The sequence below is a fragment of the Typopeltis vanoorti genome, chromosome 9, assembly GCF_054136105.1.
Source record: "Typopeltis vanoorti isolate ZY-2024b chromosome 9, IOZ_Tvanoo_1.0, whole genome shotgun sequence".
NCBI classification, from domain to species: Eukaryota; Metazoa; Arthropoda; class Arachnida; order Uropygi; family Thelyphonidae; genus Typopeltis; species Typopeltis vanoorti.
Window position 1 is genome coordinate 95,387,196 of NC_143557.1, and position 16,651 is coordinate 95,403,846.

The following is a 16,651-nucleotide window of genomic DNA, read 5'->3' on the forward strand; positions in this document are numbered from 1 at the left end:
GGACTGGTTATTACTAACACCATGTTCCAACATAAAAATGTGCACAAATTCACATGGAGAGAAGAGGCTAGGAATAAGAAAAGTCTCGTTGACTATGTTATTGTTGATAGTGATGTTTTCTCCCTGGTGCAGGACACCAGAGTGTACAGAGGATTTGAAATTTTAAGTGATCACTATCTAGTCTTGAGCAAGATAAAATTGAATTTCATATTGAAAAGAATAACATGTAAGAAAGTTTTAAAGCGAATAAAAGTTGAGCAGCTCTCAGATGTGAACTGTAGACTAAAATACACAAAGATTATTGAAGAAAAAATGAAAGAGTTTGAGAACAGGAATCAAACCTTGGAGATTCAGTGGCAAACTCTGAAGAAAACATTGATTGATTCTGCCAGAGAGGCATGTGGTGAGGTTGTCTGTAAGGATAAAATAATCAGAACTCCCTGGTGGACACAGGAAGTTAAAGAGGCAGTGAAGGAAAAGAAGAAAGCATATCAAAAGTTCCTGTCAAATAAGTCAGCTTGTGCTCTTAGAGAATATAGAGACAAATGCAAGAATGCTAAACACTTTGTAAAACTAGCTAAACAAAAGTCATGGGAGGACTTTGGCAAGAATATAGAAATATCAAGAAGGTGGCAAAATATTCTGGAGGTTGTTGAAGAAGCTTAGGAATGGAGGAAAGAGTGCTGTAAAAGGAGTTAGAGATGATAAAGGTGACATGAAAACAGGAGAAAAAGATATCCTTGAAGTATGGAGTAATTACTTTGAAAAACTGCTAAATGAAACAAGCAGTAATGACAGCACAGTGATAAAAAACACTGACCAGGCATGCAGTCAGGAATACATATCCATACTTGAAGTAGAAAAAGCCATCAAAGGCTTGAAATGTGGAAAGGCAGCAGGAGTAGATGATATTTGACCAGAAATGCTGAAGTATGGTGGTATAAAAGTCTTACAATGGCTGCACTGCATAGTTCAGAAAGCCTGGACAGAGGAACGAATTCCCGATGATTGGAGTAGAGCTCTTATAGTACCCATATATAAAAAGGGAAATAAAACTGAATGTGAGAATTACAGAGGTATTTCCCTACTGAGTGTTCCTGGCAAGATCTATACAAGTATACTTGAGAAACGGTTGAGAAGAATTGTGGAAGAAAAGCTTGGTGAAGAACAAGCTGGATTCAGGCCAAATAGAGGCTGTCAGGATCAGATCTTCACTTTACGACAAATAGTCGAGAAAGCATGGGAATATAACAAAGATCTGTATTTAGGTTTTGTCGATTTGGAAAAGGCATATGACAAGGTGCCAAGAGAGAAGCTATTCAATACGCTGCAGTTATATGGTGTCAATGGGGCATTATATCAAGCAATACTTAGTCTTTATTTGAGTTGTAAGTCAGCAGTTAGAATTGAAGGAAGTACAGGAAGATGGTTTAATGTTAAATCTGGTGTGAGACAAGGATGTACATTATCCCCTCTGTTATTCATTATCTATATGGATCACATTATGAAGGAAAGTGGTATTAAACATGATATCAAAATCGGAGATGTTAATGTCAGCTCTTTGCTTTATGCGGATGATGTTATACTTCTAAATAAATCCGCTACAAGTCTGCAAGATTCTCTGACTAAATTGAATAGCTGTTGTAATAGTTATGGTATGAAGGTCAGCAATAAAAAGACAAAGACAATGAAAATAGGCAGAATCATTGAAAATGTCAACTGTGTTGTGACTGGAGAACTTATGGAACAAGTAAAACATTTCACCTATTTAGGCACGATTTTTACCGAACATGGTACATTAAATATAGAAATAGACAACAGAATCAGCAAAGCTGGTATGGTGGGAAGTCAATTGAATAAATTCATATGGAATAAGAGAGAAATTAGTCGGAACACTAAATTAGCTGTATATATACAAGACAGTGTTCAAACCAGTTTTAACTTATGGATCTGAGAGCTGGGTCAGAAGTAAAACACTTGACCAAAGACTAGAGACTGCAGATATGAGAGTCCTGAGAAAGATTAGAGGCGTGAACAGGTGGCATATGGCAATATCATATTAAAAATGAGGATATTAGGAAAGAACTTGACATTGTCAGCATCCAGGAATGCGTTAGTAGAACTAATCTCAGGTGGTATGGTCACTTAAACAGAATGGACGAGGAAAGATTAGCAAAACAAGTGTTCTCTGCCAGGTTGGCAGCAAAACGACCCAGAGGAAGACCAAGATATAGGTGGATTGATACGGTACAAAGTGCCTTAGATGATAGAAATATAAGATCTGATAATGTTGGAGTCTTGACAAGTAACAGACTGATTTGGAGGAAAATTGTAGATAGGAAATTAATAATGATGTAAATTTTTCATGTAGTACTATCATATCCTGTACACCCCTTGAGGGTACATGGCAGGAATTTGATGATGATGATGGTAGTGGAACACATAAGTGCCAAGCAGCCAAAAGAGATCAGGACAGAGCATGGAATATATTTCATAGATACCCTACTTCATTAAATCTCATTGCTTTCAAATGCCAAAGTACATTATGTTAGACATCAGTATTAGAAGCTGTCTTGGATCTTATTTACTTTATCTATTAATCAAACACAAATTCAAAAATTATATGTAATAAAATCTGGAAAATGAAAGGTAAATATAAAACACACCATTTGTCTATAATGGATCATAATGGAGGTATTGTTGCTGAACACAAAGCCATGGCCAATATTTTGGGAGAAAATTTTTTGCTAGAATCTCAACAACAGCTTCATTCCTATCAGAATCTTTAATATTGAAAGAACAACAAGAGGAACACTAGTGGTTTGGTTATCCTTTTCTACAAGTGGACTAGAGCAGTACAACCAGTCATTTGTTAAGGAGGAACTAAAAAAAGTCCAGTTGCTCTCTTATACCAGTGCAGTGGGTCCTGATGCTATCCATTATGAGATGTGTGTGTAGAGGCTTAAGTGCTGTGAGGACATCATGTTGGAGGCTTAATGGATATTTTTACAACACTTGAAAAGAATTAAAATAGACTTTAATGCTTCCTATATTTCGTCCTAGTCACTAGGACATCTACGGGGATTACAAAAAAATTAATGTAACATATGCACAAATAACAAACAATACTAAGCCCAACCACGTGGGTGACACTAAAGTCCTATCTAGGTAGAGCGCCCTCTAAGGGCAGTAGTAGGTGGCCTGGAGTGTAAGGTGGGAACTCTGGTGATGAGTGTTTCCCAAATCTTCGGAAGCTTAATGCACCCATATTTATTGAGATTTGGTTGGTTTTTGAGAGCTGCTGCTGCTTCTAAGAAAAGTCTCTCTTTCTTGAATTTGCCGTGGTGGAGCATGGTGGTTTTCTTCCATGATACTCTGTGGGTGGTGTCCAAAACATGGTCAGCCAAGCCTGAATGGCCATAGTTGTGTTTGAAGATGTAAGACTTGTGTTCCTCTAGACGGATGGATGCTGATCTGCCTGTCTGTCCAAAGTACGCCAGCTTACAGGAACAGGGTACTTTGTAAACTCCAGGCAGAGAGAGAGGAGGGAGCTGATCTTTCGTAGAACGGATAAGGGTAGCCAGTTTGCGGTGGGGCTTGTATGCTGTGTGTAGATTGTATTGTTTTAGTATCTTGGCTATTTTTTCAGATGTGCCACGGATGTAGGGTATGGTGATGGCATTTTTAAAATCTTGTTGACGAGAAGGAAGGGTGATGGGGGAGGAGTTGATTATTTTTTTGATACTGTGATCGCTGTAGCCATTGGAGAGGAAAGTGCTGTGTATGTGGTTAAGCTCATTAGTGAGGGCGGTTCCAAAAGCATTACTCCGTGAGCAAATCGCCTCTACACGTGCTACCCTCGCAGTGACGAATGCCGCCATTGGCTCCTTACATTCAGAGCTCTCCACCGTTCTTAACCCTGAACTTTGGTCAATTCTTTATGGCATTTCGGAAACTTCCGCACAGAGAGAATTCCAAAAAATAAAAAATAAACATATCAAGAAATTTAGCAACCTTGTGAAAAACAAACCACAACCACAAATTCAACCTCTCCAGACAGTAATAAACCTCTCTTCCAAAAGGCTCAACGACGATGCCGTCAGCGCCCTTTGCCTCGGCCATAATTTTGCCGTCGCTCCGAAGGAAGTGCCGGTGCTTGACATAATGGTGAACATCGAACGTGGAATCGGTCGCTTACCGTCGGAGTTAGCTAACAACATCAGGCTTGACATAGCCAACATCCTCGCGCATTCTTCTCCGCCAAAAAGTAATTTATCATATGCCCAACGCACGGCTCTCCTGAAACTACGTAAAGATAAAAGTATCATCATCAGCAGAGTGGATAAGGGTAATGCCACAGTCGTTCTTAATACCAGCGAATATAAGCGTAAAATGAACATCATCTTCCGCGATCGCGCTACCTACATCCCGCTAGAACACGACCCCACAAAAACACAAGTTAAGAAACTTAAAATTTTACTCAAAAAAGTATCTTCCTGGCCCCCAGATGTCACGAAAAAACTTAAACCTTTCCGCTCCCCCCCCCGAATATACGGTTCACCAAAAATCCACAAACCCAACTCCCCACTCAGGCCTATAGTAGATGCTACCAATGCACCTTGCTATAGACTATCTAAACAGCTGGCCAACTCTCTGATCCCTCTCACCGGAAGGTCCCCTTCCTATATAAAAAACTCGACCCACTTTAAAGCCCTCACAGAAAATTTAACCTTGAAGAAGACAGACATATTGGTAAGCTTTGATATCTCCTCTTTGTTTACCAATATTCCGTTAATTGACACCTTATCTCTCTTAGAAAAGGTTTTTCCATCTGACATCTTAGATCTCTTTTCCTTTGCCATTAACTCTGGATATTTCTCTTGGAACAACAAAATCTACAAGCAGATAGAAGGAACTGCCATGGGTTCCCCCCTCTCACCCCCCCTTGCCAATTTCTATATGGAAGATTTCGAAAAACGAGCCATAGACTCAGCCCCACTCAAACCTTCTATCTGGCTACGATATGTAGATGATGTGTTCTCTATTTGGCCTCATGGCCCAGACACGTTAGACTCCTTCCTCAGTCATCTCAATAGTCTACATCCAAGAATCCAGTTCACTATGGAAAAGGAAAAAAAAATTGTTTACCCTTCCTAGACACCTTAGTCACACGCCTGCCTAATGATACACTTACCTTCACCGTATACAGAAAACCCACACACACAGGCAGATACATTCACAAACTCTCCCACCACCACCCCTCTCAACAATATGGCATTATTAAAACTCTCACCAAGAGAGCCCACAATCTTTGTTCCAGTGGAACCGCCCTCACTAATGAGCTTAACCACATACACAGCACTTTCCTCTCCAATGGCTACAGCGATCACAGTATCAAAAAAATACTCAACTCCTCCCCCATTCCCCTTCCTTCTCGTCAACAAGATTTTAAAAATGCCATCACCATACCCTACATCCGTGGCACATCTGAAAAAATAGCCGAGATACTAAAACAAGTATAACTAAGATGAAAAGCCAAAAGGCTATTTTTTTCTGGCGAGGTTGTTATAAGTTAAGGGGATAAAAATCCCTTCTTGTTTTCCCTCTCCTCATAATGTAAAACAGTACTACATCTCTTAAGAGCTGTGTTTTACATTATGAGAAAATATCAAGAACAGTGAGGAAGCTTGCTTCACCTTTGCAACGAGTTGCCGTGGTGTGGCACTACCAAGTGGTCACTTACGCTTGGATACGCTGACAGTTCGTCGGCATGAAACATTACAGATCGTAGTGTTCGATCTTAGTTTCGCTTACTGGCTGAAAAACAAGAAGGGATTTTTATCCCCTTAACTTATACTAAAACAATACAATCTACACACAGCATACAAGCCCCACCGCAAACTGGCTACCCTTATCCGTTCTACGAAAGATCAGCTCCCTCCTCTCTCTCTGCCTGGAGTTTACAAAGTACCCTGTTCCTGTAAGCTGGCGTACTTTGGACAGACAGGCAGATCAGCATCCATCCGTCTAGAGGAACACAAGTCTTACATCTTCAAACACAACTATGGCCATTCAGGCTTGGCTGACCATGTTTTGGACACCACCCACAGAGTATCATGGAAGAAAACCACCATGCTCCACCACAGCAAATTCAAGAAAGAGAGACTTTTCTTAGAAGCAGCAGCAGCTCTCAAAAACCAACCAAATCTCAATAAATATGGGTGCATTAAGCTTCCGAAGATTTGGGAAACACTCATCACCAGAGTTCCCACCTTACACTCCAGGCCACCTACTACTGCCCTTAGAGGGCGCTCTACCTAGATAGGACTTTAGTGTCACCCACGTGGTTGGGCTTAGTATTGTTTGTTATTTGTGCATATGTTACATTAATTTTTTTGTAATCCCCGTAGATGTCCTAGTGACTAGGACGAAATATAGGAAGCATTAAAGTCTATTTTAATTCTTTTTAAGTGTTGTAAAAATATCCATTAAGCCTCCAACATTATGAGATGATAAAACACCTTCCATCGCCTTCTCTAGATCTTCTCTTACCATGCAACAGAATATTTACAGGGCGAAAGTTTCTGATTGTTTCCTATCACTCTTACCAGCTGTCTTTATGAGATATATGAGATATTGGAAAAAATGGTAAACATGCGGCTTCTCTGGTACTTAGAAAGCAAACAAACACGCGAATGTGGCTTTTGTAGATACCTTTCAGAGCATTCTTTGAAGTGGGAAAAGCCTATGACAAAGTCTGGAGATAAGGCATAAGCTTTTAAAAACCTCTTTAATCTTATGAGAACCATCTAGCTTTCATCCCTTTCTTAACTGCATTCATTTTTAGCTTCCATGGATGCTCTCTTGCCCTCTACCCTCCATAAAATGAGCCATTCCATCTGTTGGTATCCTGTATGAATCTTTCAAAAGTTTGTAGGTCTGTCTCATATTACTCCTCTTTCTCCTTTTGCTATGATCTGCATTCTACAAATTCTCAATCTGTTCTCATAAGTTGCATTCCACAGTTCCAATATCATCTTTAACATTTTCCTTTGCACCCTATCCACATTATCTCTGAAACCAGGAGACCATATCTATGCACAGTAGTTTAGGTGAGGTTATATATTAGGCTTATCGATACAAAATTAATAACGGAAAAAAACTCACATACAAAGATTATTTAATAGTATATATAATATATAATAAGCCGTCTGATCTGTTTAAGTTAGGAGAATGAAGTAGAGTTTCACATGTTTCTTTATAAAGGCGTTCCATGAGGAACTAACTTTTGTGAGAACTCTTGTCCTTCTCCAATGAACTCTATGTCTAGTGAAGATGGCATGTTCTGCAAGTCCAGACTTTTCAGGTTTAAAGTATTCAATATAAGATTGGTGTTCTTCTAGCCGAATAGAGGCAGATCTTCCTGTTTGTCCAAAATAAGATAATCCACATGAGCACGGAATCTGGTAGACACCTGGATGATTAAGATGTGGAAGCTTGTCCTTAGGAGAAGTGAGAAAGGTGGAGATTTTTCTCAACAGTCGAAAGGCAACAAAAATATTCAGCGGTTTTAAAACTTTTGCTGTACGTTCACTGATGCCTTGTACATAAGGGATAGGAATGTGCGTTATTTGTCAGTTATTGTTTAATTTGAGCTTAATATGTACTGAAGATGCCTGTGACACACAGGCGAAAATTATACTATTAAATAATCTTTGTACGTGAGTTTTTTCCGTTATTAATTTTGTATCAATATGTCTACTCACGGTATACCTCTTTTAAAACCCCTTGTCCAACCATGAAATGGATTGATAGAAAATCTATACTTTGCAAGTTACTCAAACATGACCTTCCCTTGCTAAATAAGAGGGGGCACGAGAGAAGTATGTGAGTTATTAAAGGGATTTTTATAAGATTGACACTGAAGACTTTTTTCATTACATAGCAGGAAGGGAGAGAACAAGAGGTTACCCACTGGAAATTGTATGAGTGTGGTGCAGTGGCGATACGTCCATTAGGCCTGTAGGGTTGCAGTGAATTCAGCTCTAGCATTGAATATACTAGTGAGTAGTACTGGCTAGTATACTCAATGCTGGAGCTGCATTCAATACAGCCCTTATGGACGAGCCATCACAGGTGTAGTTATACAAGGGTGTTAAGACTAGCTTTTTTTTTTACTTTGATGGTATGAATGATTTGCCAGAGGTGGTTGTGAGTGCTTCATTGGTGAATAAGTTCAAGCAGAAATATGATAGATATTGTGTGAACATGGTTAAAGTTGGTCTTCCATAATGAGTCTTTGACTCCATAGAGATGCCTGAGAAATTATAATAATATGTATATACACAAAAAACTTACCTCATCATTATTTACAGATGGTGAATCATCTAAGGGAGTGATGATGGATCACACTAGGCTTGCCTCTAAAAAAGGACGAATTCAGGTAGTGCAGCTGTCGGATGAACAAGCAGAAGAACTTGCTAAACAGAATCCTGATGAAACCAGTTCTGTTTCAGAGAAGGTTCTAATAGCTTCAGCAGCAGAAAAGAACCGAATTAGTGAAATTAAGGTAATAATCTGTAATAAAATCTTTATTGGTTATTTATCAACAGGATGCCAATCTATTAGCATGTGTTTACAAAATGATTTATTCTTCCTGATTTGGCAGGAAGAATATTTGTCTTTATAATATACAGTAATTTATATAATTCGGATCACACATTTTTCAGTTCACATCACAGTCCACTCATCTCTGTTAACTAGTCACTTGGTGTTAGGCTAGCTGCTATTTATCATCAAAGGACTTGGCAGAGATAAAAAAATATTTTAACAACTGGAAAATGTGTGGCTGCATATTATGAGATTAATAGATATGCTTCTGACTCTGATCTCTTTCAAAATATGTCAACGTTGAGACCATTCACATTCATTGCTGTCCTTGCACCATAAAACCCCAAATCAATTAATCAATTCACATCCATCTATGCATGCCTTGTCACTGATATTTAAAGTATTCTGCTCTGTGATAATTGTTTTAAATGACTATAGGGGTTTCAGAGAGTATGGAGGAAGGAATTTGCATTTAACACCATCTCGACAGATAATTATGGAAGTCTGATTATTATTATTCCTGAGTTGGAATATGAGAATGAGATCAAAACTAAACTCCTTTTTTTAAAACCCTAGCCTTTTCATAAGGTTCAGAAAAAGGAGTTTAGTTCTTAACTTATTTATATTGAATGTTGTATAGTGGTATCTTTTGTTTGGCAGCAGTCAAACTTGAAAAATATATGCTTTTATTTTATTAGGCAACCATAATGTTGATGTAGAAGTGAATTTTGGACTAACATACTTGTAATATAGTGATTTAACGGTGTTAGTAAACATGAATGAGTGACACATTCTTTCAATAAAACTGAGTTTCCTTATTGTTTCAATTACTGCTCTAAGTGTGGAACAAATATGAGAACTAGGGTGTATTGACTAGATTTTTTGCATGGAGAGTGGTGAATGAGTGGAATGGATTGCCAGAATTAGTTGTGAGTTCCCTGATAGTTTAAGAAGAGGTGGATAGGTTTTGTGTGTATGATAGTTAGTTTGGTCTCCCACGATGAGTCTCTGGACTCCATGGAAATACCATATTATAATATTATTGATATGATATTATTATGTTACACCTCCAGGGAGTTCAAAGACTCATCGAGGGAGAGCACCCACTCTAAAACTCTGTCTTTACTACTCATTCCACTAACTACGGCAAACCTCACCATCCACACCAAAGCCGTCTACTGCCCACAACCACCACCACTATTTTCACAGACAATCACAATAATAATAATATTATTATTATTACCCCTCCATGTGAGCACCAACCTGTCTGTGGTGGAGGGAACCTCCCAGTGATGGTACTGCCCCTTTTCATTCATATTCTTTGTCTGCTTTCATATGCTTTTTTTCCCATATTCTTTGCTCTACTTCTCCTGAGCCTTTTTTTACTATTCTGTCTTCCAGACCACCATCACTGGGATCTAACACCTTGCCATTGTATTTTGCTGTGCAGTGCAACCTGTGGACATCTGGCAAAGGTTATCATGGTAGTCTTGCACTACTTTGGCCTCTGCTTAAGCAAGATGGACAGTTCTGTATGACCCAGCCAGGATCACCCTTGCATACCAAGGGTCAAGGGTGTTGCAGTAAATCTCCTACCCCATGGTCCGGAAGCAGAGACATGGCTTGCAGTTGTGCTTGTATAGTATAGTGTCTTGAGTAACCTTGGCGTTCCACTCCCGAGCACAGTCATTGCTTACTGGTGAGTGGGTATCCATTTATGGCTTCATGGTGGATGGGGAACTTGGACACAGAATCCAACTTCTCCTGAGAATGAATACTTCTAGAACCTTGTGTTTATTAGGAGCTCTTAACAATCCCCAACCAGGTACTGAAACCACAGAATTCATGCAAAATAGCAAAGTAATAAACAAAAAAACATCAGACTCTGCAACAAATATGCCACTGTTCCTAATCATGTAAAATAAAGAAACTCAGGGACCAAGGAGTGGCAGCCATAAGAAGATACATAGTGATACATAGGGATAGGCATCTGGTTCATTCCCTCTAGAAACATCATCTTTACCTTTAACAAATAAAAACCACCAACATCTGTCAAAGCAGGATATCTCAACTGTTCAGTATGGCTCTATATTCCAGACCTTTTGTGGTGCTTTAAATGTCAGAAATATGGTCATTCTCAAACTGCCAGTCATGGTTCTGCCTTCTGTGCCCAGTGTGGCAGTAAAGAATATGAAAATAAAGACTGTGCGAGCAAAACACCAAAATGCTCTAACTGTGAGGGTGACCACCTGGCATACTCCTGAGCAAGGCAGAGGTGGAAGGACAAAAAGGAGATACAAAAGTTAAAAAACAGCGCAATGCATCACATACTAGGAGGCAAAGAGCAGTATACCACAACAGTAGTAACTACATCTGCTAAACCTTCCAAGAAGGCCACTGCAAAGAAAGTTTCAGTCGAGACATTGACAAGGATGTCATTCCCACCTTCTCACAACTACAACATCCCTGAAAGATATGATTTGTTTGCTATCTTCTTTGAGCAAATGAAAGAGAAATCATTATGAACTCCTGAAGATATGCCAAAAAAAGGTCCCACTATATCAAAATCCTCTTAAAAAATATTGGAACGTGCATCACAGGGGATCAAAGATATTCATCCAGATGATACCACCCCTTATTAGATGGTTCATCGACAAATAGCACAGACACCTATGTCCCCCCCTCACACACACACACCCTCAGGAAGAAACAATCAATATACCAAGTACCCTAGAAGGAGTGGAATTTGATGATGTCTTGGATATTTTTCCAGAAGAAGAAATGATGAGTACTGGCCACCTGCAATTCTCAAAAAAGAAAAAATTAAAGACTAATGAAAACAAAACCACTCTTCATAAGAAGCCAGATGATAGCACCAAAAATAAATAATGGAAATATTCCTACAATGGAATTGTGGATTCTGATATCAAAGCTCTCTTGCAGAAGTATAAACCAATATGCTTCTTCTTTCAATACCTGAAACCAAGTGATGATCTGGCTCTCTATAATGTTACCATTATTTGTAAGGACAGGACAGGGGATGGGCCTACTCATGGAGGAGTCACCTAATGGGCAACCATACTCGTGCAATAAATACAAAATGTTATATTCAGGCAATGACAATCAAGGAAAAGAAGGAGTAGTCATAGTATTCAACACAAAATACGAGGCTAATCTTCTTGAATGGCAGGTAGTCTCAAGTAGAGTGATGTGGGCTAATATCAGAATGGGGAATTGGACAATGACACTTATTTGGTCCCACAGAAGGTTCTACTAAGGTAGAAGTGTAGGAATTTTTTGATGCTTTAGAAAAAGTAACTTACACAATGAAAAAGGAAAAGTTGGTCCTTGTTGGGGATCTAAATAGCAGAGTAGGAAATGATTGTGAGACATACAAAAATATTTTGGGAAAATTTGGGGAAAAGAACAAAGCTAATAATAATGGCAAATACCTGTTGGATTTCTGCTCAGCACATGGACTGGTTATTACTAACACCATGTTCCAGCATAAAAATGTGCACAAATTCACATGGAGAGAAGAGGCAAGGAATAAGAAAAGTCTCATTGACTATGTTATTGTTGATAGTGATGTTTTCTCCCTGGTGCAGGACACCAGAGTGTACAGAGGATTTGAAATTGGAAGTGATCACTATTTAGTCTTGAGCAGGATAAAATTGAATTTCATATTGAAAAGAATAGCATGTAAAAAATTTTTTTATTATCCTGAGGTTTTGATCTTCACATCAAGATCATCATCTGGAGCGTACATAAGTATACAGAACAAGGCTGAGTTACATCATTAACTGTAAGCTAGAGAAACAATGATTTGATCCCATGTTATTCTACTGACGTGACCTCTAGTGAAAAAAAAAATATGTGTATATATATATAAAAATAAAATAAAAGATAAATTTTTACATCAAGCTAAATTCTATTTTTACAATGACATGAATCAGACAAAATAAACAGAGTACTACAAAAGTACAACCTCAAAACCACCTTTAAACTTCCTGCAAAATTAAAAATCTTACTCAACTCATCCAAAGACCCACTCCCTCCACTAGCTCACCCTGGAGTATACCGGATCTATTATACTTGCAACATACCATATATAGGAGAAACAGGACGCACTATTCCTATTAGACAAAAAGAACATAAACGACACATTAAATATAATAATTATGGTGAAGCTGGCCTTTCTGATCATGCCCTGAATACCTTACACAGAATTGACTGGAAAACCACCAGCTGTCTACATCACACTAGAACATGGTATGAATGGAAATTAGAGGAAGCCTGTGAGATTATCAGCAACAACCACAATCTAAACAACAATGATGGTTTAAACATCCGAAACATTTGGAAGATATATATCCGACCTTCCTCACCAAGACTGTAGAAAATCCAGTATTGTAAATCAAAAAATAAGAATTGTAACACTAAATATAGCACACGAATTGTTTCTGAAAGAAAACCACCTAAAAGAATGTTTATTCCTGTCATTGTAAAAATAGAATTTAGCTTGATGTAAAAATTTATCTTTTATTTTATTTTATTTATTTATATATATATATATATATATATATATATATATATATATATATATATATTATCACCAGAGGTCACGTCAGTAGAATAACATGTGATCAAATCATTGTTTCTCTAGCTTACAGTTAATCATGTAACTCATCTTGTTCTGTATACTTATGTACGCTCCAGATGATGATCTTGATGTGAAGATCGAAACGTCGGGATAATAAAAAAGTTTTTTTAACATGGTTGTAAATTCCATAAAATTTTTAAAATGAATGCTGATCACCGTGTAACCACTAAAAGGAAAGAATAACATGTAAAAAAGTTTTAAAGCAAATAAAAGTTGAGCAGCTCTCAGATGTGAACTGTAGACTAAAATACACAAAGATTATTGAAGAAAAAATGAAAGAGTTTGAGAACAGGAACCAAACCTTGGAGATTCAGTGGCAAGCCTTGAAGAAAACCCTGATTGATTCAACCAGAGAGGCATGTGGTGAGGTAGTCTGCAAGGGATAGAAAAATCAGAACTCCATGTGGACACAGGAAGTTAAAGAGGCAGTGAAAGAAAAGAAGAAAGCATATCAAAAGTTCCTGGCAAATAAGTCAGCTTTTGCTCTTAGAGAATACAGAGACAAATGTAAGAAAGCGAAACACTGTGTAAAAAAACTAGCTAAACAAAAGTCATGGGAGGACTTTGGCAAGAATATAGAAAATAAATATCAAGAAGGTGGTAAGATATTCTGGAGGTTGTTGAAGAAGCTTAGAAATGGAGGAAAGAGTGCTGTAAAAGGAGTTAGAGATGATGAAGGTGACAACATGAAAACAGGAGAAAAAGAAATCCTTGAAGTATGGAGTAATTACTTTGAAAAATTGCTAAATGAAACAAGCAGTGATAGCACAGTGGTAAAAAACACTCACCATTCATAGAGTCAGGAATACAACATATCCATACTTTAAGTAGAAAAAGCCATCTAAGGCTTGAAATGTAGAAAGGCAGCAGGAGTAGATGATATTTGACCAGAAATGCTGAAGTATGGTGGTATAAAAGTCTTACAGTGGCTGCACTGCATAGTTCAGAAAGCCTGGACAGAGGGACAAATTCACGGTGATTGGAGTAGAGCTCTAATAGTACCCATATATAAAAAGGGAAATAAAACTGAATGTGAGAATTACAGAGGTATTCCCTACTGAGTGTTTCTGGCAAGATCTATGCAAGTATACTTGAGAAACGGTTGAGAAGAATTGTGGAAGAAAAGCTTGGTGATGAACAAGTGGATTCAGGCCAAATAGAGGCTGTCAGGATCAGATATTCACTTTAAGACAAATTGTTGAAAAGTCGATGGGAATATAACAAAGATCTGTATTTAAGTTTTGTAGATCTGGAAAAGGCATATGACAAGGTGCCAAGAGAGAAGCTATTCAAAACGCTATAGTTGTATGGTGTCAGAGGATCGTTATATCAAGCAATACTTAGTCTTTATTTGAGTTGTAAGTCAGCAGTTAGAATTGGAGAAGGAAGTACAGGAAGATGGTTTAATGTTAAATCTGGGGTGAGACAAGGATATACATTATCCCATCGATTTTTAGTGAAGATGGTAAATTAAATATGGAAATAGACAACATAATCAACAAAGCTGGTATGGTAGGAAGTTAGGTGAATAAATTCATATGGAATAAGAGAGAAATTAGTTGGAACACTAAATTAGCTTTATACAAGACAGTGTTCAAACCAGTTTTAACTTATAGATCTGAGAGCTGGGTCAGAAATAAAACACTTGACCAAAGACTAGAGACCGCAGATATGAGAGTCCTGAGAAAGATTAGAGGCGTAAACAGATGGCATCAATGGCGGTATCATATTAAAAATGATTATATTAGGAAAGAACTTTGACATTGTCGGCATCCTGCAATGCGTTAGCAGAGCTAATCTCAGGTGGTATGATCACTTAAACAGAATGGGTGAGGAAAGATTAGCAAAAAAGTGTTCTCTGCCAGGTTGGCAGGAAAATGACCCAGAGGAAATCCAAGATATAGGTGGATTGATACGGTACAAAGTGCCTTAGACGATAGAAATATAAGATCTGATAATGTTGGAGTCTTGACAAGTAGCAGACTGATTTGGAGGAAAATTGTAGATAGGAAGTTAGTAATGATGTAATTTTTCATGTAGTACTATCATATCCTGTATACTCCTTGAGGGTACATCTCAGGAATTTGATGATGATGATGATAAAATAGAAAAAAAATCTTTAGTCTACTCACGGTGCTTATAATACTGTAAGTTTACAACCTTTCTTGAGTGAAAAAAAAAAAAAAAAAATGACCTGGCACCTCCAGCCCATGTTTATTAGAAAACTGATTATTATTCATGATAGGTTGGTTAATCCTGTCTGCTATACAAATTGCATGTGTTCTTTTGGCTGTTTGTCTATTTTGCTGAATGAAAATTTTGAGTTTCTGGTAGAAAAAGCTCTGTCACCTAAGTATGAAATTGACAACTCGCATTCACTTGAAAAGCATGACTTTTCTTTCAGTTAGTTATAACATGAACTGATGAAATGTCTGAAAATATCTTAAACAATTTTTGTTATTCTGATCAAGTTTGAAAGTTCAAGTTATCAATGGAATGCAGATTGAACAATATTTAGTTACTGCTAATGTTTGTAGCAGTTTGTAAGTTGTTAAAAGAAATAGCAAAAAGACATGCTTAGTACTAACGTATTAACTTAATTATAGCATGACACAAAACTTTGAAATGCATGTAGGAAGGACTCAAGTGTGTCCATTGAAAGCTATGATATTGCCTATTCAAAAATGTGTTGCAGAAGATCCCACAAGTTGTAGTTTCACACAGAACTTAATTTCCCTCATTAAAGTACTCTGTTAAAGAGATGGAAAAATAAAATGCATCTTGATTCCTTCAACATCTTTAAATATTTAATGCTTTTATTGTATGTATATTATTAATCAAAAAGGGAAGAGAATTCCAAAAAGAAACACACATGGCCTTCATTGATTATGAAAAAAACTTTGATAGAATTAATAGATAAAAATTATTTAAAATATTAGCCAATCTAAATATACCAAACAAGCTCTTACAGTCTATTCAACAAATATACACAGGAAATAAATTAGCAGTCAAATTAGAACAAATATCAGAATTTAAAGACTTCAAGAGGAGTTACTGCAAGGATGTACCCTATCACTTCTGCTTTTTAATATATATATATATATATATATATATATATATATCATCATCAAATTCCTGCCATGTACCCTCAAGGGGTGTACAGGATATGATAGTACTACATGAAAAAAATTACATAACTTCCTATCTACAATTTTCCTCCAAATCAGTCTGTTACTTGTCAAGGCTCCAACCTTATCAGATCTTATATTTCTATCGTCTAAGGCACTTTGTACCATATCAATCCACCTATATCTTGGTCTTCCTCTGGGTTGTTTTGCTGCCAGCCTGGCAGAGAACACTTTTTTCTGTTCAAGTGAC

At 37.5% G+C, this 16,651-nt stretch overlaps 1 protein-coding gene across 1 annotated transcript in view; it reads left to right on the forward strand.

The window, feature by feature from the left end:
* LOC150103270 (zinc finger protein 236-like) overlaps window positions 1-16,651 on the forward strand; it is a 236,553-nt gene that overhangs the window by 203,621 nt on the left and 16,281 nt on the right. The window contains exon 11 of the mRNA XM_090398431.1: window positions 8,376-8,569. Within this exon, the coding sequence (XP_090254557.1) occupies window positions 8,376-8,569 (194 nt within the window). The remainder of the gene's footprint in view (window positions 1-8,375; window positions 8,570-16,651) is intronic.